At 39.2% G+C, this 23,959-nt stretch overlaps 1 protein-coding gene across 1 annotated transcript in view; it reads right to left on the bottom strand.

Annotated features, from left to right (window-relative positions):
- The window catches only part of MTTP (microsomal triglyceride transfer protein), a 45,127-nt gene that overhangs the window by 3,884 nt on the left and 17,284 nt on the right, over positions 1 to 23,959 (bottom strand). Inside the window, exons 8-16 of the mRNA XM_026509667.4 lie at positions 21,945 to 22,102; positions 18,173 to 18,341; positions 17,249 to 17,356; positions 11,855 to 12,067; positions 10,123 to 10,334; positions 7,827 to 7,924; positions 7,583 to 7,704; positions 5,957 to 6,184; positions 1,303 to 1,427 (exon numbers count right to left, since the gene is read on the bottom strand). Coding sequence (XP_026365452.1) covers positions 1,303 to 1,427; positions 5,957 to 6,184; positions 7,583 to 7,704; positions 7,827 to 7,924; positions 10,123 to 10,334; positions 11,855 to 12,067; positions 17,249 to 17,356; positions 18,173 to 18,341; positions 21,945 to 22,102 — 1,433 coding nt within the window. The remainder of the gene's footprint in view (positions 1 to 1,302; positions 1,428 to 5,956; positions 6,185 to 7,582; positions 7,705 to 7,826; positions 7,925 to 10,122; positions 10,335 to 11,854; positions 12,068 to 17,248; positions 17,357 to 18,172; positions 18,342 to 21,944; positions 22,103 to 23,959) is intronic.

Raw genomic sequence — 23,959 nt, 5'->3', positions numbered from 1 at the left:
TCAGAGGTGGTATCATGTAAGTCCCTGAATCCCTTACCATACCTTCTAATATCTTACACTCAACAAAGGCTTAAGAGATATTTTTTAAATGAACAAATGAAAAATTGAAGATAGATTGGCTACAGTGTGGATACTGGTAGATTCTTAGCAATACTGTGTCCTTTTTAAAAATCCAGATAATTTTGGGTGTGGCTCTGGTTGATTTCTTTCTGCAAAGAATTCAATTCCATTTAATTTGGGGAAACTTCATCTCTGGAAATTACTTCAAAAAAGGAGAAAGAAGATGGATTCACTGCGAAGCCCTAAATTACACTGCTGATCCCTCTGATGGCCTGTTCTGTTTCTCTTCTCTGGTTCCTTTTAGCAACACTGTGTGTCAGCTGTCACATTTAAATGTGCTGCTTTTTGATTTCTCAATTCCTTTAGCCACAGTTTCATAGAAATCAAAACTTTAATTTTATCACTCCTATCTCACTTCGGCCCCACCATATTTTTAAATATCAAAAAAGGTAAAAATCAATTGCACTCCATTTCCTTTTCTTCAATTCTGTAACAAACAGAAGAATAATTCTTTTGATTATCACACTGGTTTAGAAACATTGCCTTAAGCTCAAAATAAAACACTTCCATTTGACTCGACATGTACGTTAGAAAAACTAAAGGAGCTGAGAACATTTTGTTTAGAAAAAATAATGCTAGTGAAAAAACTTAAGGACTCCTAATATTTAAGACTTCGATTTTGGCAAAAGTGACCATCTTTTTATTTTTCTCCACTGAAGACAGCAAAGGAGTAAAGATTTAAAATTCTAACAAGGCAAACGCCTGGGTGGCTCACTAGGTTAAGTGGCTGCCTTTGGCTCAGGTCATGATCCCAGTGTCCTGGGATCTAGTCCTGCATTGGGCTCCTTGCTCAGCAGGGAGCCTGCTTCTCCCTCTGTCTGCAGCTCTCCCTGCTTCTGCTCTGTCTGTCTCTCTCTCTCTCTGACAAATAAATAAAATCTTTAAAAAAAAATCTCAACAAGAGGGATAAACTAAAAAGTTTGCAATGGAGCCATATTTTCTGATAACGTTGGCAAGCTGGCTGTGGATGTCTTTAAAAGCGTGATGATTCTTGGTTGAGTTGATCAGATCACTGGCCTGCTCATGAGAAGCTATGGAAAGAATGACTTCCCTTGGTTTCTTCCTACTCTATGATTTAATAATTACAAACAGAAAACATAGATTTTGGAAAGTCAGAAAGCTAAACAATTTCAGAAGCATATCTCTGTAGTTCATCGCACAGAATATTATACATATGCTTACCGATTTTTCACCCGGGTTTTAGACTCACGATACCACAGGCTAAACTCCATTGCACCTGAAATGTCAATAGCTAGACCACCCTGGACATCCATATTGGCCTTTAGTCCAGACTGCAACTGAAGCTCCTAGAAGCAAAAATATTTAATAATAGTAATAACAACAATAAGCAAATTTAGTCAACCCCTTCCCAAAGGCACGTTCAAGCTCCTGCTATAGGTAATACCATTTGAGTTGTGCTAATGCTGGAGTCTTTCTCTAGGCTTGGAAACACATTGTCCTAATCTTGATCACTGGAAGTAGACGTTGATTCGCTAAAGTATTTAATCCATTAAAATACTAAAAAAGTGAAGTGCCAGTTGAGATGGGTATGGATTTTTTCCCCCAATCATTGCCTCACTTTGGGAGAGGCAAAGATCTCAGAGTATGGTCCCCTTCAGAACAACACCAGCATACCGGGAACTTGTTAGAAACGCAAGTCCCATATCTACTGCATTAGAAACTTGGAGGATGGGGCCCAGCAATCTGTGTTTTCAAAAGCCCTCCTGTGATTCTGATACACCTGAACTTGAGAACTACCAGACTGGGGAAAACGAAGGTATCTTCATCAGAAATGCAGCTGTGGTTTGGGGGTGGGGGGTGTGCAGTTTCGGCCGGATGAGCCCTTGCAGTCCTTCGGCACTTCTCTGGTTACGTGCGGGGTTACGTGCGGGGTCAGATATAGGCAACTGCATCCTGATGGCTAACGAAAGACAGAATAAGAACTGCCGGTGCAATACGCGAGTTCCAGGAATCGACAAAGCTGGGAGAGGAAGGTGAGGCAATTAAGCCGCAACACCTTGCTGTCTGACATTTGGAATGGCATCAAATAAGCAAACAAGTCCAACATGAACTCAACAGTATGTTCCAGAGCGACAGGACTCATTCACAAACATAGTCCATCCTGAGCCATTCTGCAGTTGTCTGAAGCCCATGGTTTTGTGTTCTCAGTAGTTGGCCTTTAAGTCTTGCATTTTCTGAGTACATTAGCTGGGGTGATGTTGGCTGAAAAGTTCTTCAGCTGGACTGCAATCACATTGCCTGGGGACAGTGTTGGAAATGCTAGTGGCTCTGGAGAAAAAAAGGCTCAGTATCCTTAATTTTGATATCCCTCCAAAGATCTTAGGTTGGTGGTAACTGGCAGCATGACTAACTTCCTTATGTAACTGCCCTACTCAGACCAAACAAGCCATGCTTTCCCCAACTATAAATGCCACGATTTTGCTTTCTAGACAGGATCACATTGATCTCCCTGAATTCTCTCCACTTTCCGAAAAACGTGGCAAGAAACCTCATTCAAAGGCCTTGGTTTACAACCAGGTATACCAAAAAAGTCTCACTGTGGCATGAAGCTACATTCAGTCTAAAAAGACACTGGGAGGAAAGCATGAAGTTCTTGATGTGGAGCTCAGGACGCATTAGGAGAGATCCTGAAGAATACTTACAGCTCCATTCAGTCTAGAACTAATGTGATTGTAGTAGGACGCAAGGTTGTCTCATGCTCACAACTAATACTGAAGGAACACAAATTATCCTGAAAAAGCCAGCATAATTATGCTCCTATTTTAACCTATGCCTATGAACTACAGAACCAAGATTTCAGAGTTCTGCATTTGCACTGTAATCGTGATTGTTCCTAAATGAACCCTACAGTGTGCTCTGTTTTAGAAGTATTTCTTTCTGGGGCACCTGGGTGGCTCAGTCAGTTAAGCGTCCAACACTTGATTTCAGCTCAGGTCATGATCTCAGGGTCATGAGATTGAGCTCCACACTCGGCTCTCTCCCTCTCCCTCTGCCCCTCCACCACCACTCGTGCTCACATATATGTACATGTGCTCTCTCTCTCTCTCAAAAAAAAAAAAAAGTATTTCTTTCTTTGAATCTTCTCCTCTCTTCCCAATTTGAAAACTATAATCTCGTTAGTCCACCCAATCAAAAAAGGTCTTTGGGGGCGCCTGGGTGGCACAGCGGTTAAGCGTCTGCCTTCGGCTCAGGGTGTGATCCCAATGTTATGGGATCGAGCCCCACATCAGGCTCCTCCACTAGGAGCCTGCTTCTTCCTCTCCCACTCCCCCTGCTTGTGTTCCCTCTCTCGCTGGCTGTCTCTCTCTCTGTCGAATAAATAAATAAAATCTTTGAAAAAAAAAAGGTCTTTGATGTGGACTTTGGCTTTCCCACTGGCCATACATTAGGTAGACGTCAAAACACGCCAAGTGCCATGGAAAAGAATATTTCACAGCTTTTAGACAATATGCCTTTTGTGGGGAGAGAGCATTTCCATTGCAGTCTGGGTTTTAAGGAGTGCCTTGACTTTCTGGGAAGATCCCATTTCTCTCATGCAAAGGGACCATGGAAGAACTCTTAGATGTAATCACAGAGGAACTTTCCTGAGCTCCCATTGAAGGACAGAGCACTGACCCCCGTAGAAGGACACACCACTCTTTCTTTGTGAAAGGGATTAAACCACATAGTGCAATGGTTCTCATTTTTAAGGGTACAAAGTAAGTGGAACTAACAGTTTTGAGTACCTACTGTGTCCCCAAAGCTCTGCATTTGATATCTCATTTAATTCCCACACTAATCTTCCATGATAAACATTATATCTGAAGATCGAAAAGGAACTCAGGCCTGGTAGCCACACATGGAGACAGGATGAATGCCCAGACTGTCTCTAGGGAGAATACTTTTCTATTACCCACATGGCTATCACAAAATCATAACTCTCTTTTGTCTCCTGGTGCACAGGAAAGGATGTTCTGTGAATTATGGTAATAAAGATCATAGGGTTATGTCCTTGTTTGACCCAGAATGCATATTTATTTAAATTATTGCCTATGAGCTACAAGTACAAGACAGTTTACATTTGTAGCTAGTGTGACCCCTTGGTCTTGGACCTTTGGTCTCAAAGGTTTCTCTTACAGTTCAAACACTGATATTTTGACAACTTATCCCATTGCTTCCATTCAGGAAAATATGTTCCTTTGCTGGCTAAAGAGGATCTCCCTATTAAGCTGACTTTATCAGACATCCTTCTCTGAAGAGTAATCCAATTAGCTGAAAAGAGAGAGCTAGAGTAAGCACGGGGTAATTCCATCTGCCCTGGTAGCTGTGACAGGCTATCCACTGCCCAAATTTCCTTCAATGTCAGCACTTGACCTAGAGTGGCATGTGCCTCTGGAGCCGGGATGGCATTCCTGGATTGCTCTGCAGAACCAGGGAGCCTCAAACAGCTTATTATATGGTAGCCCCTGATGAGCCAAGTGCTCCAGGAGGAAATACACAGACATCGGGGCGCGTTTGAATAGCCGCGGGATGGTCTTTGCCTGAGAATACACCTTAGGTGCCCTCTCTTCATGAGCAGAAGAACTTTACAAGACCCTCTAGGCCAGGAGTTGGCAAACTGTGGCCTGCAGGCTAATCTGGCCCGCTTGCTGGTTTTGTAGATGCGATTTTGTGGGAGCACTGCCACGCCCGTCTGTTAGTATATTGCTGAGGGCTGTTCACTCCACAGCGGCAGAGCTGAGCAATTGCAGTAGAGACCATATGGCCCACAAGGCCTAAAATATTCGCTTTGTGCCCTTTACGTGAACAGTTTGCTGAGCCTGATCCAGATTACTGTGTTTTCATCAAGTTTTACAGCCTAATTCTGACCATCAGAGATTGTTGCTAGGTAGCTGGGCTCACACAGATGGGGTCAAACTGTCATGATTCCTGTGTCCTCAAACGTAGATCACTTCCTCAGCACTCTCATGCCTCCTTCGGAGATATTTTTCATTAAGAATTCATCTCCCCTTAGGGGCACCTGGGTGGCTCAGTCGGTTAAACGCCCAACTCTTGATTTCAGCTCAGGTAATGACGTCAGGGTTGTGAGCTTGAGCCCCACATCGTGCTCCATGCTGTGCATGGAGCCTACTTAGGATTCTCTCCCTCTCCCTGTGGTCCACCCCCATGCCACATGCACACACAGACTCTCTCTCTCTCTCTCTCTCTCAAAAAAAAAAAATCATTTCCTCAGAGTTAATACTGCAATGGATACATGCAATGCAAAATTCTGATATAGTCTGAGAACTGTTTTTTCATATGTGACCTTGAGGATTAAGGAATATGACAGGTACTGCTGGTTGTCCTTCTCTTCATTCATATTAACTACAACACAGGCTAGTTCAGAGTGACAATGCGCCCTTTGAAAAACTACACTTACCAGTTTTCCTTGAAGCTAGGGATATCCATAAGACACAGTTTTGATCAACAGAAGGGCTTAGGTTATTTTCTCCATAATTTCTTGTTTCTGTTAGCAGCAGTATTTTCTCTTTTTTTTCTTTCAGTTTTATTGAAATATATATGACATTACTGCACTCATATTATATTGACTATTTTCTCTTTTGACTCAACAGTGAGGCTGTGTCTTCATCAGCTAACAAAGGTGAAAGAAAACCCTGCTTCCCTATAACAAAGGGGAAAAGGAGGAAGGGCAGCAATACCAATAGGGTGAGTGCTTAGAATGAGAACTCCCAGATGGGTGGAACATTGTCCTGTATCCTCCCAGCCTACAGGACATTCCAAATGTGCCTGGAACAGGTTAGGGATTCAACAAATACTTGCAGAACGAAAGGATTACCTGGGAATGATCGACCAGCAGAATGAGTCCCTTCACCACACTGACAGGGTCACTAGATGCTGACAGCATTTTGGACATCAAATCACTGTATCCATTGAAAAAAGTGACAGGTCTGAGCTGAACATCAAAGAGGATGGCTGACATGCCAGCGTAGGAGTCAAGGTTTTCCTCCCCCTCATCAGGAGTAGCTGCAATCAAGGCCTCCAGCCCTTGGGCTTCAATGACCACCTGGGGAAAAATGGAGATAACAGTTCTGACATCAGCTCCCTGCCAGTTCTGTAAGTGATGATGAGGCTTCTGAGCTGTGGCTAGAACTTTCCTAAGAGTCAGAAATTCAGGCACCTGCAGCAGCTAGGCAAACAAAAACAAAACAAAAACAAAAAACCAACTCTATGCCTGAACGTAAGGTGAATTCATTTTCTTCATTTAACCCTTATAACCTCTTATCCCTTTTGTAGATGTAGATATAACCAAAAACCAAAAAAACTCAAATGGCAGAGGCAGAACTCAATCCCTTCTGTCTACCAAGGCCATGGGCTTTCCATTTTATGGTGTCATCCTTGAGACTCTTAGTCGCTCCAAGACTGTCATACATAATGGACCAGTTGTCCTGCAGAGCTCCTAAAAGGAGATGGAGAAATGTTGGGACAGTGGCCGTCAGGCTGCTGTTACGAGAGGGTGTGGAACACTCTAAGCCGTGACCCACACCTTTCCTGTCAAACTTCTCTCTCGAGCTGAAAGAAAAGATGATGGAGGCTCACATCAAGATCCCTCCCATACATAGGAATCCTACATATTCTCTGTCCCCCATACCCAGCCCCCTAACCACTGGGTGGTTGGCATTTCTGAGTGCATATCAGCAAACAGATGGTGATTTCTCAGGACTGAAGGACATAGTGTTCTGACTAGAGTCTCACCAAAGGGTATAGTAACATAATATTGATAAGAACTCAAGTTTGTGTAGTTCTGGATTATTTTTAAAGCTCAAATGAGCTTATTGAGGTTATAATTTGATATGCATAAAAACTAAAAAGAAAGTATATTTTAAAATTAGGAAGCCTTTATAGATTGTAACCAAATTTTGGATAAAACTAAAGAGATGGAATTCAGCCAGTTGTCAAATGCCTACACTTTTTTCTTTTTTCTCCTGGAGGTACTGAAAATTGTAGATGGACTCTTTAGACAGTCAAAATTTTTATTATGGGGAATCAACCTCTTCATAGAAACACCCAGAGAAGGAAAACATATTCCAGAGTTAGGTAAGTGGAACTTTAAGCAATATATCTATGAACAAAAATATAATATTTTTTAAAACCTAAGTGAAAAATATTTTCAGAATTTCAATTTTGTGAATAGATTTGCCTTTGAAATGACAAACGGATGTTTGGCAAGTCCAGTAAATCAAATTACTTAGGTTTCAAGTTCATACTTGAAACTCTCTCTGGAATTATAAACCATACAGCCTCCCACAGACGATGGAGTCATGAGCAACTTAAAATGGGAGCCACCATTATATAGTGTTCTATAGTGTTATCACCAGTGCGTGTGTGTGTGTGTGTGTATAATTTTACTTTGGACTAATTTTTTACATACTTTGTTAAGCAAAACTAATGGAAAATGAGTTACCTGGCTACTGTGAAGATGAGCTTTCCCAATGTACTGAAAGATGTTCAGGTTACTTCTCCTTAGAATGCCAGAACCAGAGTAAAGAATGTCCAGGCTGTAAGTGGATGTCGAGTGGGGAGCACCTAACAACAACAACAACAAAAAATAACATCAAAAAACCCAAACTCCTGTAATTTAGTAACAGTTCCAGCAATACCAACTTGGGGAAGGGCAGAGAGGGAGAACCCCTTTTGGGGTGACGTACGTTCTATGTAGCCAGTATAGGCAGAAGAGGATCCACTCTTGGAGAAACGGTCATAATTATGAGTAACCATTTCCTTCAGAACTCGACGGACCATTTTGCTGCAACACAGAAAAGGAAAAAGCTGCACATTCATTGTAATGGCTGCTTCCCAACTCAGATTTGGAAAAAAAACAAATCCTCAGTGGAAAAAAAAAGGGGCCAAATTTTCCTCATGCCGCTCCAAGACTGGGGAGGTGCCAGCTGGAGTGCCAGTGTTAGGATTAGGCTTTCCCCTTCATTCCTCAGATATTTGAAACTCGGCTTGGTATCAAAATGGACGCGAGGCGAGGACACCCAGCTATGAATGGCCTAAACCAACTGACGGACACACCTCAGGAGTGGAGAACACATGTTCCATGAATCATCACGGTTCTATTGTTAAATAGTATATACTTTCAAGGAAAGCTGTACCAAACGGGGGGGTGGGGTTGAAGGTTTGCTCAATATTTCTTTAAACATTTTCCTATGCTCTCTAACGTTATCAGTGGCTGATGACATGTCACGGTTCATTTCCAGGAATTTTTTCTACTTACAGAGTTTTCAACTAAAGAGACATCTCAATAGAATTCATAAATGAATGATTATCCCCCCTAGAGTAAGTCTTAAATTTTACCCTATGCCTCTATCTTGCCTACTATCTAAGGAGTGTTGAGATCTTTCCAATCCTGACTAAACACTAATCATACCCGTAATACTAAAATTATGGTAATATCACAAAAATACCATAATAATTAACTAAAGAAATCTGGATCTAGACCTGAGGTAGAAAATTATTGAGGGGAAGGAATAGTAACCCTATAGTTTCCCTGCCTCCCCAAATATTATAAGATATTAGCCTGGAGAAGAAGGGATGAGGAGGCTGTCTTCAAATATTCAAAGGGCCTGCATATGGATGAATGATTAGACCTGCTCTGCTTTGCTCCAGGGATTGGGGCAAATAGGGACATTAGGAAACTTTCAGTTACATAAAGAAGTACTGGTGATAGTCTCTGAATAATGACACAATTTCCCTCAGAGGAGGTGAGCCCCCTGCCACTGGATAGGTGCAAGCAAAGACTGGACACCACCTGCTAGGAGACTAGATCCCACACTGGAGAGAGATACCAAGCAAAGTGGCCTGTGATGTCCTTTCCAACTCTAACCATTTTGCTCCTGAGAATCTGCCCTGCAGTGTTTGCGATAGCTTCCTCGCCTTTCCCTGGCTGCTCTCTACCCCACTGTGTCCACTTTCATTGTCCCCTGAATCACTAGGGTCACAAGACAGGGTAGTAAACCCACTCAGGATCTCCTCCACAGAGTCTCATAAAAGGAAACAATGAAATAGAAGTCAAATCTATTCCACTTGGAATACATGGCTACAGACAGACTGCTTCTTCCTCCCTTACTCATCTGCTCCTTCTTCCTTATCCGTCCTGTTCTCTTCTCCCTTCTACCCACTCCTCCCACACCCTTTCTTTTACTGCTTTTAAAATTTTTTTCCTTTGTCTTTATCTATTTTCCAACCTCCTCCATGTCTTTTACTTTTCAACTGAAAACGCTCAAATTTGATCTTTCCTGGGGATCCAGTTGTGCAAGTAACTCAGGGGAAAAGGAGATCTCTTTTCCAGCCCTCTCATTTCAGTGAGGAGGTGCACAGAGCTCTGGGGAAGCCCCACTTTGAAGGGAGACATCAGTGAATTCAGAAGAAGAGACCTGGGAACTGGAAGGAAGATGAATCCAGTCAGAGTTACTGAGACCGATGAAATTTGCTGATTCCACTCTCCATACCCTGCATAGTCCCAAAACATGAGCCATGCCTGAGGTTTTTAACTTAAATGGTAGATTCATTTGATCTGTGATAGATGAGGTTTCAATATTAGATCACTAACATTTGGAAAGTTAACATGAAAGACCATTTGGTGAGAACTTCTATCACTTTGTTGTGCTATTGATAAAAATAGTCCTATTAAAAATGTAGTTGGGTTTTAAAACATTACAAATGTTTGGCAATATACATTTACCAGACTGAACAGGAGACCTAAGTAAAAATCCTACCCCGGGTTTCAAATCATAGTGCCAAAGTAAAGTTGTTTTATCTGGCCTGCTAAATACTTCTCAGAGGAAATTTGGCAAACTCTGGTTTTATGTAACATAACCTAGCATAATGACCATGCATTATTGTTAGCCACACGTGTACTACGTCAATGTGCAAGTAAGCCTGAACAAGTAAAGTGAAATAAGTTCGCTTAAATAGAGAGACGGGTGCACTCCATCATACCTTGCAGGCATTTCAAAACGTAGAATGTCTTGAACAACAGCGAGCATGTATTTATTCATTTCTTTGGGAAGCTCCCCAATAGAGAGCAGAATGTTTTTTACTTCCATGTAGGACGGATTATTATTTAAAATGACAGTGGCTGCAGTAGTGCGTACAGTCTTCTCATGAACTTTACGATTCTGGTGGTATATCCTGCTCAAAGTCTTCTTCACCTGTTCAGAGATGTTCAAACTTAGTGCACATCCAGATTTGTTAAGTTGATATTGTGATAGGAATAGTTACTGCTCTTAAAAATATGCATGTGCTCTTACTCTTCCCAGGGCTCTTTGCAATTAGAATGGTGCCATAGTTCTAGCCAATGGATCACGAACAGAATTGCTGCGGGTGACTTCTGGACTGAGACAGTGAAGAGCTAGTGTGCCTTCTCCCTCTCTTTTTACTACCTCTGTAGTAAACTTAGGGCCACATTTTCCCTTCATTAGGCATGGTGCGAATGAGAAGCATGCTTCTGATAAGCTGAGATTTTGAAGCTCATTTGTTCTTGCAGCATATCATGGTGTTACCTAACTAATACAGATTTCTAAAGATACTACTGGGGAGTGATTGCTGTATTAACTGGTATTTCCTTACAATGAAGTCCCTCACAATCTTTCCTTATCCTTTTAAAAAAATTAATAAACTTCATTTTTTAGGGCACTTTTAGGTTCATAGCAAAACTGAGCTGGAATTTCAGAAAGTTCCTAGACACCCCATGCTTCCAGTCTTCCCCCTGCCCAACACACATGTAACCGCCCCCCCCCCCCATCAGCATCCTGCACCACAGCGGTACATTTGTTACATCTGACAAACCAATATTGACACACCATTGTCACCCAAAGTCCGCAAATTACATTAGGGAACTCTTTTCTTAACAAAAGATTAACACCAAAGAAAATCTGCCCAAATAATGGCATTCTGTGGCAAAAAAAAGTAATGGCAACAAATAATTTTGTTGGTTACTAGCATTGCCTAACAATATGTGGTATAAGGGGGGAGGTTCTGTACTAGGCATTTATAAACAGTTCTTTCAATTCCATTTCTCTCTGCTTTTTTCAATCTTCCCCAAATGTTGGCCTTATTCTCAAGTAAGTATAGAGGAGTCAATAACTCACCTGAGCACAAACAACTGGGAAAAAATAGCCGGAACTTATGGGTAGGTCTCTGTCTCAAAAGCCCATGACCCTGGCCACCGTGCTTTGCAGCCTACCAACTTTGACACAAAAGTAGCGGGAAGGTGCTCAGCTGCAAACTAGAAGGATCATTCTCAGCAGGCAGCTTATCTTGAGGTTTAAAACCTTTTCTGTTCTAACAAAAGTTTAATTTAGATGGTTTCCTGAAAATGCAGCTATAGGGACCAACACAGTAATTCGTAAGCCAGGATATTTCGGTGAAACATTTAATAGCATCTTAAAACTTATGGAAGTAAAGGTATTTCTGGAAAGAATTTTTTTCTTAAAATAAGAGGATGCACTTCAATATTTATGCTTCAGGATACAGGACATTATCTATTCAAAATGTGAGGCTGCTTCAGAATAGCCTTAAATTCAATTTAACAGTTATTTCTAAACAGGAAAGAGAGATCATTAGTTTGGGGGAAAAAAGAGGCCGACATCAGAGAACTTTGCATTTGACTCAAGTTTAGACATGCTTCTTTTCCTTCTGCGAATGTTGCAAATACTCTTGGGGAATTTACCTCATCAGTTATGAAACGGACATCGTATCTCTGGAGCGCGGTGGTGGCAAGGTGGCTGCCGGGCCCTTCCCCTGCCTCTGCGTACTTCAGAAGGAGTGGGATGCCTTCCGGAAGCAGCGCATTCTTCAGAGCCAGGAGGTACATCATGGTGTCCTCTTTTTTCTCTGCTCGTTCAAGTCCTCCCAGGATTAACTTCTTGGCTTCTACCACTGCCTAAAAAAAATCACGTACTACCTCAGGCATATGGATAATCATACATTAAATAAGGCTTGGACAAGACTGGCTTCACTCTTGGGTCCAAGAAAACAACCCAAAGTTTTAGAAACTTTTGCACTGGTTGCCTGACTGAGACATACAATGAAAATGAACAAGTATACTAATAAAGGTGGTGTGTTTTTTAAAAAATGCATACATTAACATATTCTTAAAAAGCAATGAGCATAATTAATAATAGATATATTTACTTTTGAACACATTCTGAATGTATAAAGCCTTCTTAAAAATTCCCTTGTGATTGATTATTCATAAAACTGCCCGTCCATTGAATTTGTAGTGCAACAATTAGACGGCAACTAAGTGACGCCACACACTTTTTCTTAAGTAACGGTTGGTGAAAGTACTTAGAACTTGACCATAAGGTCTTGTTCTAAATGTTTAAAAAGTGCTTGTTTCCACTTAAAGCCAAATTTGATTAATGCTGCCATGCAGTTCAAAAAATCTTTCTTGAATACCTTCTATGTGGCCAATACTTTGTTAGGTACTTTAACTTAACTTTAATTTAACTATGTTCTTTAAAAAAGGCCCCTTTTTCCGGCCTAGAAAAAAAAAGAATTGAGTATAAGGTAGTAGTTTAATGGAAAAGCAAGCTACAAATAGGGACGTCTAGATTCTGGTCTTTGCCACTACGTATGTTTTAGAGGCTTCAGATTCATCTTTAACGATCCCTAAGGTCTAATTCATCTATAGAATTTGCAAATTCTGAAATTAGGCAGCAGGTACACAGACACACACACAGACACACACACACACACACACACACACACATACAGTAGGGGAGAGAAAGAGAGGGAGATAGGGGGTGAGAGAAGATATAAAGGGTCCCCAAATAGAAGGAAAGGTACTAAATCTCATTTATAATCAGAAAAATGTTATTTTTCAACTATCAGATTGATTAAAAGATTCAGAAGTTTGATAACATACTTTCCTATTGAGGCTATGGGGAAATAGGGATTCTCATGCATTATTGGGGAAAGCATAACACGATACAATTCCTAAGGAAGGTAATTTGGCAAAAGCTAAGATATCTGCATTTTGTTCCAGCAACCCCAGCCCTGAGGCTACATCTCCAACAATAAGAAAAAATATGCCTATGATCATTCATCTCAGCATGATATATAATAGCAAAATAGTAGAAACCATCTCATGACCATGTGCAGCAGACTCTGAATACACTGGTCCATAGACATAGTGGAGTACTAGGCAGTTATGAAAAGGAGTGAGGAAGATCTCTGAGAACCAGTATGGGGTGATTTCCAAGGTATATTGTTAAGTGGAAAAAATAAGCTACAAAAGAGTATACATAGAATACTGTATTTTGTGAAAGAAAAAATGTGTGTACATCTGCTTACTGTTGCAAAAAGAAACACAGGAAGGAGAAACCAAAAACTAATGAAAACGGGTACATGGAGGAGGAGGCAGGTAAGAATGGGTGGAAGGGCTAGGAAGGGGAACGGGACCGCTTTGAGAATGCTTTTAAAATGTAGTTTTGACTTTTGGACCATGTTAATATTTCACATATGCAAGAAATAAAATTAAATCAATAAGGATGGAAGATTGCCAGAACTGAATTCAAACAGAAACAAACAAACATAAGTGCGTATCAAACTGCTAACATAATCAAACAGAAGAGAATAGAAAGACTTGATGCAAGAGACTTCCGAATATAGAACTCTGTACACAACTATAGACTATATTCTAAAAACAAGAACTGCGATGAAGTCTTAAACTTTACTTAGTCTGACTTTTGTAGCATCACTGGTGTAGCAATTCCCAAACTATTTTGTGTGTGCTTTAGGACTGACCACATGAATCAGCATATGCACGCTCTTGAACACCAAAGTTCTCACTGCAGGAGAAGGAAGATAAACGAATGGAATGGAAGCAGAGAAAGAAGCTTGTTGCATTGGACTGGAATTAGAGATAGCAGTATGAACTCACCGTATAGTAAGTATAGATGTATGTATTTTGTCCATTGTAAGGGCCTAGATGCAATAGTATTCACGTAATAAGAAGTAAAAGCATTTAGGGGTAAAATGCCAGATGTCTGCAACCCACTCTCACACAGTTCAATCAAAATACAAATAAAATGAGATAAAACAGAATGAGATAACGGAAATATGCAAGATGTTAAAAATTGGCAAATCTAGGTGAAGGATACCCAGATGTACATGGAATTATGCAATTCTTGCAACTTTTCTGTAGATTTGAATTTTTTCAAATACAAATTTGGGGAAAAATGAAATTAGGATGCAAGGAGGTCAAAATGTAACAAAAAACTAAGAAGAAAAAGAAATATGGGGCTTTGTACTCAGTGAGTAAACTTGGCTAGCTGCCGATCCGACTGCTACGGGGTAGGCGAGAGCTTTCACGCTAGTAAATGCTGAAAACTTCAGCACTCGATAGGATGGCAGGTACCTTTTGGGCAGTCGAAGTATTGTATGCCCAGGATATACCCTAAATTTTTGCTGAGAATACATCATTTTCTTTCTATTCATATGTCTTCGATTTAGGCTACAGGTAGATGAATATTCCACAGCAGAAAGTTGAACACAAATGTGAACATTTACAACAATCCATCTGGTGGCTAATAATCTTCAAAGATGCATTTTTTAAAAAGTTCCCCCAAAACATTAACAAAATTGAATGACAGTGATAGGGGATAGTCTTAAGCACCTGCAAGTTAACTTTAAAGATGTGATGAGAATTTGGCTATCCAGTTTTCAGCAAAACTTTACATTTAATCCTTTGTTCAGTTTCCTTCTCATGTGCATTCTACTCTCTCCCAAGTTTGCAGCCACCCTGTTCCTGGCCCTAACCCTGGGCTGCAGGTGGCTATGGCCATCTGTCTTTTGGACAACTCAACTTGGTGGCCCAGAGGATTTCAACTTAACATGGCCAAAACAAATTCATAGCTCTACCCACCTCCCAAACCCAAATTAGATTCTATAAACCGTGCTTAAGTGCTTGACATCACCACACCTAGTATCCTACCCTGGAATCCGACCAGTCTTTCACACTCCCCACATCCCATCAGTCACTGAGTACTATTAACTCTACCTCCTAAATGACTCTTGAATCTGTCTCCTTCTCTCACCCCACTGCCTCTATGTTAATTCAGACCTTTATTAATTCTTGTCTGGTTGTTGCAAATATTTCCAATCAGATCTTGCAGGCTCTAATCCAGTCAACAGCCAGTCCCTACACTCTGCTTCTTTCTAAACAACAACAACAAAAAATCTGAGTATCTCATTCATCTTCCTAAAAATGCACTGTTCTCCCTTCTTTCTATGGAGTGATGGCCAGACTCTTTAGCTTCTCATTAATAAAGATCCAACTTCTTTTTTCTCTTCCCTTCTTTCCTGTAGCTCCACTCTCACCCGTCTGCCCCACAAATACGAATGCTTTGTGCTCCAGCTCCACAGAATTTCTCACTGTTCTCAGGCATACCAGACGCATTTTGACTTCAGGACTTTCATGCATTGCTGTATTTCTCCTAGAATGTCCTTCATTCCATACTTTCATCTCTTCACCCAAATAGCTCTTCTAGACAAAGTTCAAATATTACTATTTTGGTGAAACCTTCCCCAGCACCCCCTAACAGAATAGTTTGCTGTTTGCTATATAGTCTGTATTCTTGAAGCCCTTTGTTTGTATTTCGATATTGTTTTTTGTTTGTATTTGATAAATAGACTGGGAGTTCTTTGAGGACGGCAGAATATGTTTTGCATCTTTATATTAAGGGATTAACATCACACCTAACACAGAGTAGATGCTCTTTAAATTCTGCTGAATGGATGTTTTCATATATGAGTGTTGTCTTTAGCTAAGATATTTGATACATAATCACTGAAGTAAATCAGCTATTCAAATAATTATGAAATTGAAAAAAATGTACGAAGTCCTAGAAGTCAACTACCTTGATGTCATAGTAGTAATACAAATTTGATCTCTGCCAGAACTCACTAGGCTGATGTTCAAACATTTTCAACGCTGTTTCTTTTTTTAGTAATCTTTTTCATACTTAGTTTACATTCTAGTTATGGGTTGCCTCTTTTGACACTATTTCAAGAATGTTCTCCCTATTATTTTTAAGAGCAAGCACTCAGCAAGCAAAATAATATAGCGATGTCTTTTTTGAGAGAGAAGAAAAATGCTGACTAGAAGCTGGATGTATTATAAATGTGGACCAAAAAAAGACTTTTTATATATTCAGCTTCTTTAATCTATTTGCATTATAGAAAGATAGGCTGTGTTGGATATTAATCCATTTGGATTTTCTATATCTAGTTAAGCTCACAAAGTGAGGTTTCTGGCTTTTTATGAGAAAGATGTGAAAATTAATAGTCCACTCAGACAAATGGAGAAGCTTTGAGCAAATAAATTAAAAAGAAAATGTAAAGTTCTAGGTAATTAGAAGTAACTAAATTCTCTCCATCAAAACTCAAAACTGCAAACCACACTTATTATAAAGCTTTCCTCAGGGCACCTCAGTCGGTTAAGCATTGGTTTCTGCTCAGGTTGTGATCTCAGGGTTGTGAGATCAAGCCCTCTGTAGGGCTCCATGCTCAGCACAGAGTCTGTTTGGGATTCTCTCCCCCTCTTCCTTTGCCATTCCCACTCGTACTCTCTTTCACTCCCTGTCTCTCTCTAAAATAAATAAATAAATCTTTAAAAAAAATAGTTCTCCTCTAGGAGACAGCCCTAGAGTCTAATATTTTCCTAAGAAAAAGAACTATACCATACATGCCATTGAAAGCCACATATGTAGTGGGCATTCAATAAATATATAATGGTGAGGGATTAATAGACTATTCACACTCTTTAGCAAGTATCTGTTAAACATTATCATGCATCGGCTATTATTTTAAGCAATTGTTGTTAACAAGACAAAGATTCATTTCTGCATGGATCTTACCTTTCAGTGGGAGAGAGAAATAAGCAATAATCGTCATGAATAACTGAATTATAAAGTATGTTAGGTGACAATAATTGCTATGAAATAGGGAAAGTGGAGTAGGCTAAGGGAAATCAGGAGTGCCAGTGATAGGCAGCTCAGTGAGTATGACATAGAATGATTTGGAACTATATAATACATGAGATTGGATTTGCACTTACTTTGAGTTTGCAGCCTTCATTCTGACACAGCTTCCTGACGAGGGCCCCAATGATGATCATAACAGTTTCTCTGATGTCATTGCTCCCAAAGGAACCTTTGAACTTACTCTATTAGCCAAACAGAGATAAAATAGGTTATCAAAACATTTAAACATTTCCAAGGGACATTTTTAGAAATGTTTTTTAAGACGCAACGTAATCTATGTCTAAGGAAAATGTTCTTATGTTCTTATATAGCAAATTGAAAATTTTGATTTGCGGACACTTACAAATTCACTTTCTAACTTCGAATTGAAGAATTAATAGAATCTCTCCTCTCCAGGTCTTCTTTACATGGGTCTATGAACTCCTGAGGGGTTTATGGGTTGGGTTCACTGGGTCAGTGAACCAAAAAAAGTCTGTAAATTTTGCATATGGGTGAAGAGGAGATTCTTTGCTTTTATCAGGTCCTCAAATGGTCCCATTTTCCAAAAAGATTATAAATTATTCCACTAGATCATAAGTGGATAAGTGCACATTTTGTTTTTGAATCTTGGATCCAAGAGAAGTCTAGCGTTTGTTTCCAACATAATTTTTTTTAATATTGGAGGAATTGTATCTCTTCAACGTATTGTATATTAAATGCCATGAAGACTTTTGAAGTCAAAAGAAAACCTTTAAAACCAATTTTTGAAGCATAACCAAAATTCATCTCCTCTGAAATTTTGTTCTATATCATATCATATGGTAGGTGAATATAATCTTTAAATTTCCTTACAATGCCGCTTATGTTATCTTAGAGGAATTGTAAAGAAGACACTGTGTGAAACAGTTTACTATAGTTAATGGATTAATGGATAGAAAATAATCCAATTACTGCCTGGATTCTTAATGAACTTTCTAGTAGCTGAGAGACTTTATTTTCCCAGTGTTCATTTGACTTACAATGAGGGCTCTCAGGAGTTCTTCATCGGGATGGGAGGCAAATCCACAGGCATAGAGAAACCTCTCCTGGAGGATAATGCTACTGTCACTTTTGAAATCCAAAAAGTCCAAAATGGCGTCTAATGAGTCTGAAGTCTGAGCAGAGGTGACAGCATCCACCAGTTGAGGTCTACAAAAAAGGGAGAGTCATGGATATCAATGTTTAGTGGACTTAAGGAATTATTTAAATCTCTACCATTCACAGACTTTCCATTGATTAGAGTTTCCTAAAGAAGTGAAATTTTTTTATATAAACAAACACAAAATAATAACTTCCTCAAAAAGATCCCCCTATTTTATTTTAAACCTCTCCTTTAATACCTCTTTCTCTAATTCAATGTATACTCAGAATATACAAACTAATTTTATTGTAATAGCCTAAGGCCAAACATAATTTGGAAATTTATATGTCAAAATTATACATGCAAAATTATAAATTAGGTTCAAATTCTTTTCTCCATGAGTGATACATTAGAGTTATGGTCTCAAATACTGATTCTCTTTTGTCTAATTAGCTTTGCAAATGTACACATTTCTCAAATGCCTAATTTAACTCAGCTGGTATTATTTAAAGAAAAGATGGGAAATCCTTTTAACTTTAATATATATCTGAGGGAGAAGATGTTGTTCATTTCTTCTAAAAATAAAAATTACCATGGTATAGTTACCATGTTCATGTTCAATGTTCAACCATAATGGCTATGTGGACCGAGAACTCCTATAGGCAAGTTCTAATTATGTACACCGGTCATCAGGAATCCGGTTGAGTCTGGGATGGTAAAATTTCTGAAACTAGTTGTCATACTAATGAATATGGACATTATGTATGTAAGTTTATTTCACATCATATGAACACACCATACATGTGTTTAGTGCTTTGTACTTCAAAAAAAGGACACGCTTGCACTCTATCATTTTGTTCCTAACAAAAACCCAGTAGTGAATGACGCAGAGACCGAAAGAGAGTACTTAGTAGGTGCCTATTACGCAAGTACTGCACCAGAAATTTTAGGTGTGCAACTTCTCTTTTGCTTTCATTTCTTTGTAAGATGAGGCCAAAAATAGTAGTTACCTTAGAATTGTTGGGAGGATTAGATTACATAATCTATGTAGAGCACTTAGAACACTCAATAAATATATGCTGTTATTAATACAATTCCTTTATTTAATCCATGAAACACCTCTGTCAGTTTAATTCCCCCTTACATATGAGGAAACAGACTCAGAGATGTTCAAGGCCCCATAGCTGTTAAGTGTAGCTGGGTTTGGAGCTCAGGTTTTTCTGACTCTGGTATCCATGCTCTCTTAAATACATTGGTGTTTCCCAAAGTGTTATTTTCCATGTGATTCTAGTCCTACAAAATGCTGTAAGGAAAGTGATCTTCAAGATTATTTAAGTTTAGAAAATGTTTAAGGAAACATATATAATAATTTACAATCGAAGATGTTGAAAATTTCTGCAGCCAAGAAAACTATTCAATTTGGTTTCGCCCAGCATTTTTCCAACTCAGTTGCTCACAGAATTCTTTCCTCTTGGCATACTTGTTAATATTCTGCAAATTACAGGATACAAACATGGACACTTTGGGAAATGTTACATTCCACCACCCTGTCTTCCACTATGCTACAATAACTAGAAGGAATTATTCTCCATATTTTACAGATGTTGAAAGTGAGGCTTGGAGAGGCTAAACATAAACAATTTGCTCAAAGGTTATACAGTGTTGGAGGTCAAAATTAAAAACCAGGACTTCCAGGGATGCCTGGGTGGCTCAGTCAGTTCGGTGTTGACTCTTGATTTCAGCTCAGGTCATGATCTCAGGGTCCTGCAAAGGAGCCCGGTGTGGAACTCCCTGCCCAGTGGGGAGTCTGCTTGAGAATCTCTCCCTCTGCCCCTCTCCCTGCTCACTCTCTCCCTCTCTCAAATAAATCAATCTTTAAAAAAAACTAGGTCTTCTGATTTTAGTTCATCCTAGTATCCCTTCCATTACACTATGCTACATGGGGTTACATATTATATGGTACAATATTATGTAAATACAAGTATCCTCTGATTTTCCAAAGTTTGTGTTAGGCTACTTTGCTTTTACAAAAGCCCTACATTAGTACCTGTTTTTGGTAACCAAAAGAAATCTGAAGAGGATTTCCGCTTTTACCGAAAAAAAAAAAAAAAGGTTAAAAGCAAAATAGCATTCAACATGTTTTGCAGCAGGCCCGTTATGGAGGCAGTGCGCATCCTGAGCAGCGAGTGTGGCCCCACCAAGCCCCTTCCCAGAGAACTACACTCAGCATCTCAGCGTCAGGCCACCATAGCTTAGAACTGTGTCTATGAGTGTCTGGGCTTTATCTCAATTTATTTCGTGTATCCATTTGCAACATGTGTCCTAAAGTATCAGAAAAACCTAAGAGAGGTTATTTTTTTTTTGGTCTGGAAATCCTCAAAAATTTTCCATGTAAATTAATGGTAATTCTTTGCTTTACACCATTTAGGGTGACAAAAGGTTTCATATGAAGGCTCTACTTCGGGGTGGCAGAAGAAACCTGTAATCTGATTTAGAAACTACATCAAGAAATTATCCAAATAATTGCTACCTTAAGGTTTTTAGGATACAAATAAGGTTAGAATTTAATTCAATCTCCATTCTAAACTAATAGCCAATTTTTAAACTTTTCTTGTCAGTATCTTTGCCTTTCCTATAAAGACAAATCACCCTACAAATATATTTTAAAGTTCTATGATTAAAACAGGAGTCGGAGAATCTCTGATTTTGTGTACCTTTCAATTTCTGGTTTAAATATTTAATTTTTGAAGAAAGCAACCAACTCTGGTTAGTCATATGGAATTCCTATCAATTTTTAAAATGTCCTCAAGGCAAGTAAATAACAAATATAATCAAGAATAAAGAGACTTCTTGAAAAAAAAGCTCAATTTCCTTCTTGGAGAATTGAGTCCTTTGAACTCAGTGACTACAGCTACTGGTACTGTGGGTATGTGTATGTGGGTGTGTGTGTAAGTTGGCCAATTTCCATTTTTGATTATGGTAATGGCTAGTTTTGACTGTCAAATTAATTGAGCTATTTTCTGTATCATTAGGGTAATTATCATTAGGGTTATATAAACAAAAACCACTTGTATTTACAAAGTAAATCTGAGAATTAAGTTAATTCTATTATGCATGTCAATGAATCACACTTTCAGCAAACATTCAAATAATGCACAGATTTCTTTTTTCTAGATTCTTTTGACTATTTACCTTAGTTATCAATTTTCTATATAAAAAATGGCTTTGATGGGTATGATCACTGGATCTTTAATAAAATCACATTTTTCAGTTGAAAAGTCATACTTTTTTTGTTTTTATAATCAACTCTGGAGTCTTTGCAAATGTAAATTAATAGGTCCAAACACAGGAAGGCAGCACATGCATCATGGTGTCAAGATGAAGCTCTGCCCTCCCTTATGTATGTACCAATTTAGACTTGATTTAAACTCAGAAACACTCCAAAAATGTCCATTCTGAGTCACTGCTAAAACCTTGTTTTAGTACATTTCTGGTCAAGTAATTGTTAAGTTACTGTATCATGGCATAACTCTTTGATGAAAATGCATAAACAACGCAGTAATTGATTTGGAAGTTGGGCAGTTGGTTAAAGGGTCTTTCTTGCTAATAAGAAACCAATAACCCAGAAATGCTTCTCTACAGACAGCCCTGCACCAGATTCGGGAACTTACAACACTTCCTTGCTTTCAGCCTTGAGGATTTGGAGGATCTCTTCCCTTTTTGCAGTCCGGAGGCGCTGAATGAAGGCCAGGAAGCTTCTGACAGCCTCAGCCTTGGAGAGGTTGTCAGGCTGCAGGTGTTTTCTGGTTGACTGCCAGTGCTCTGCGAGCTGCAAAGAAACACGGCAGCAGGCTCACACTCCATTCGGGATTCTGGACAGCCGCACTGTCAAGGGAAGTTCTCCCCAGAAAGAAATCTTGCCTTGTAACTGACAAGCAAGAGAAGCTTTTTGTATCTTACCGTCCATATCCCTGATTGCCACATGCCCCTCTCACACTCCTGTGACTCTCAGAGACAAACATAAAGGCCTGCTCACTCTGTTTGCGATTCCTCTGCGAGAGGACCATTTTGGTCTGTTAGTACTTAGCTTCAGAGAACCGAGGCTTCTGGACCTATAAGGTCATTTTCGTTACACCAAGGGAATTATACCTAAGCCAGGCTTTGACGATCATCCCGCAACTGTGCAGAATTTCTGATAACAGCTGGAGGTGTTGGAATAATAAACTGCTGAATAATTGTGTCAGGTTTCTTATGTACTGCGACCTCACTGAAAATCAGTCTTCGAAATAACTTGAGCTCCCTAGTGTATCTCTTTATTGTTTCTATGAAATGTCATGTTTAGCTATCCTGAGGCCTGAACTGTTCATTACTTACATGTTTTTTTTAAAGATTTTATTTATTTATTTGACAGAGACAGACAGCCAGCGAGAGAGGGAACACAAGCAGGGGGAGTGGGAGAGGAAGAAGCAGGCTCATAGCGGAGGAGCCTGATGTGGGGCTTGATCCCAGAACTCCGGGATCACGCCCTGAGCCGAAGGCAGACGCTTAACGACTAAGCCACCCAGGCGCCCCCATTACTTACATGTTAAGTAGAGTAGTATTAGATAAAGGTAATTCTCATACTGTTGTTATTCTATTATGATTTTAACAATAGTAAATAATTCTAATTAGGGACATATTCTGGCTTTGAAATATGCTAAATAACTGATTTTTCATAGTTTACCACTTTTCCCCTCGTTGTAAATAATGTCTTTAATCCCATTAGTGACTTTCAGCTCTCTAATTCTGGGGTAATCAGGATGCTACCAATATTTAAATTAATCACTCCTTCTAATAAGCAATAGACACATATTTTCTCTTTTTCAAATCCTTTTTGGTTATCTAATCTTAAGAGGATATTCCAAAGCAAAATTCCAGCTATTCTTAGCTTAAGATCTACTGGGTCATTTCTGAGGGCAGAGAGCACACCAGTGTCAATTCAGATTTTTTTTCTTTAAAGGTTGCAACGGTGACAGTGTATTGAAATTGTGAAAGCAATTCCTCAAAGACATAAACCCTTCCTACAATAATGAAGAAGTAATTATCAAAAATCTAAAATGGCTTATAATTTTTAATAACCAGCAGGGAGAGAAATTAATAGTTCATAGCATTAAAAAAGATGATTGGTTTCATCAGTCACTTCCCTAAACAATTTCCACCTTCATATGACACATTTGAAAATTACACTGGAACATTATGATATATGGAAGAAAAACAAATAAAAAATAGGATTTGACCCAATGATAGGTATTAAGGAGGGCAGGTATCGCCTGGAGTACTGGGTGTTATATGCAAACAATGAATCATGGAATACTACGTCAAAAACTAATGAAATACTGTATGGTGACCAACATAGTAAAATTAAAAGAAATATTTCAAATAAAGATGTAAAAAAAAATACAATTTGAGAAAGACGATTCTCTCTTTTTGTTTTTCCCCTAGTTCAATTTTGGTAAATTTGAGAAATTAGCAAGCAGGCATAATTTAAGCAAATTATGATATTAGTTCTTGATAATTCTACTTCTCTGAATACCAATAATATCCAAGGGAATGGCATTTTCTGGTAGCTACCAACAGAGCATGAAGCAAGGGTTTGCTCTCCTGACAAAAGGCTAAGTATTAGGAAATGCTAGACCCGAAGGTCCTA

Source organism: Ursus arctos, unplaced genomic scaffold (assembly GCF_023065955.2).
Source record: "Ursus arctos isolate Adak ecotype North America unplaced genomic scaffold, UrsArc2.0 scaffold_9, whole genome shotgun sequence".
Lineage (NCBI taxonomy): Eukaryota > Metazoa > Chordata > Mammalia > Carnivora > Ursidae > Ursus > Ursus arctos.
Note: the sequence above shows the minus strand (reverse complement) of the source record. Positions and strands in the feature narration are given on the sequence as shown.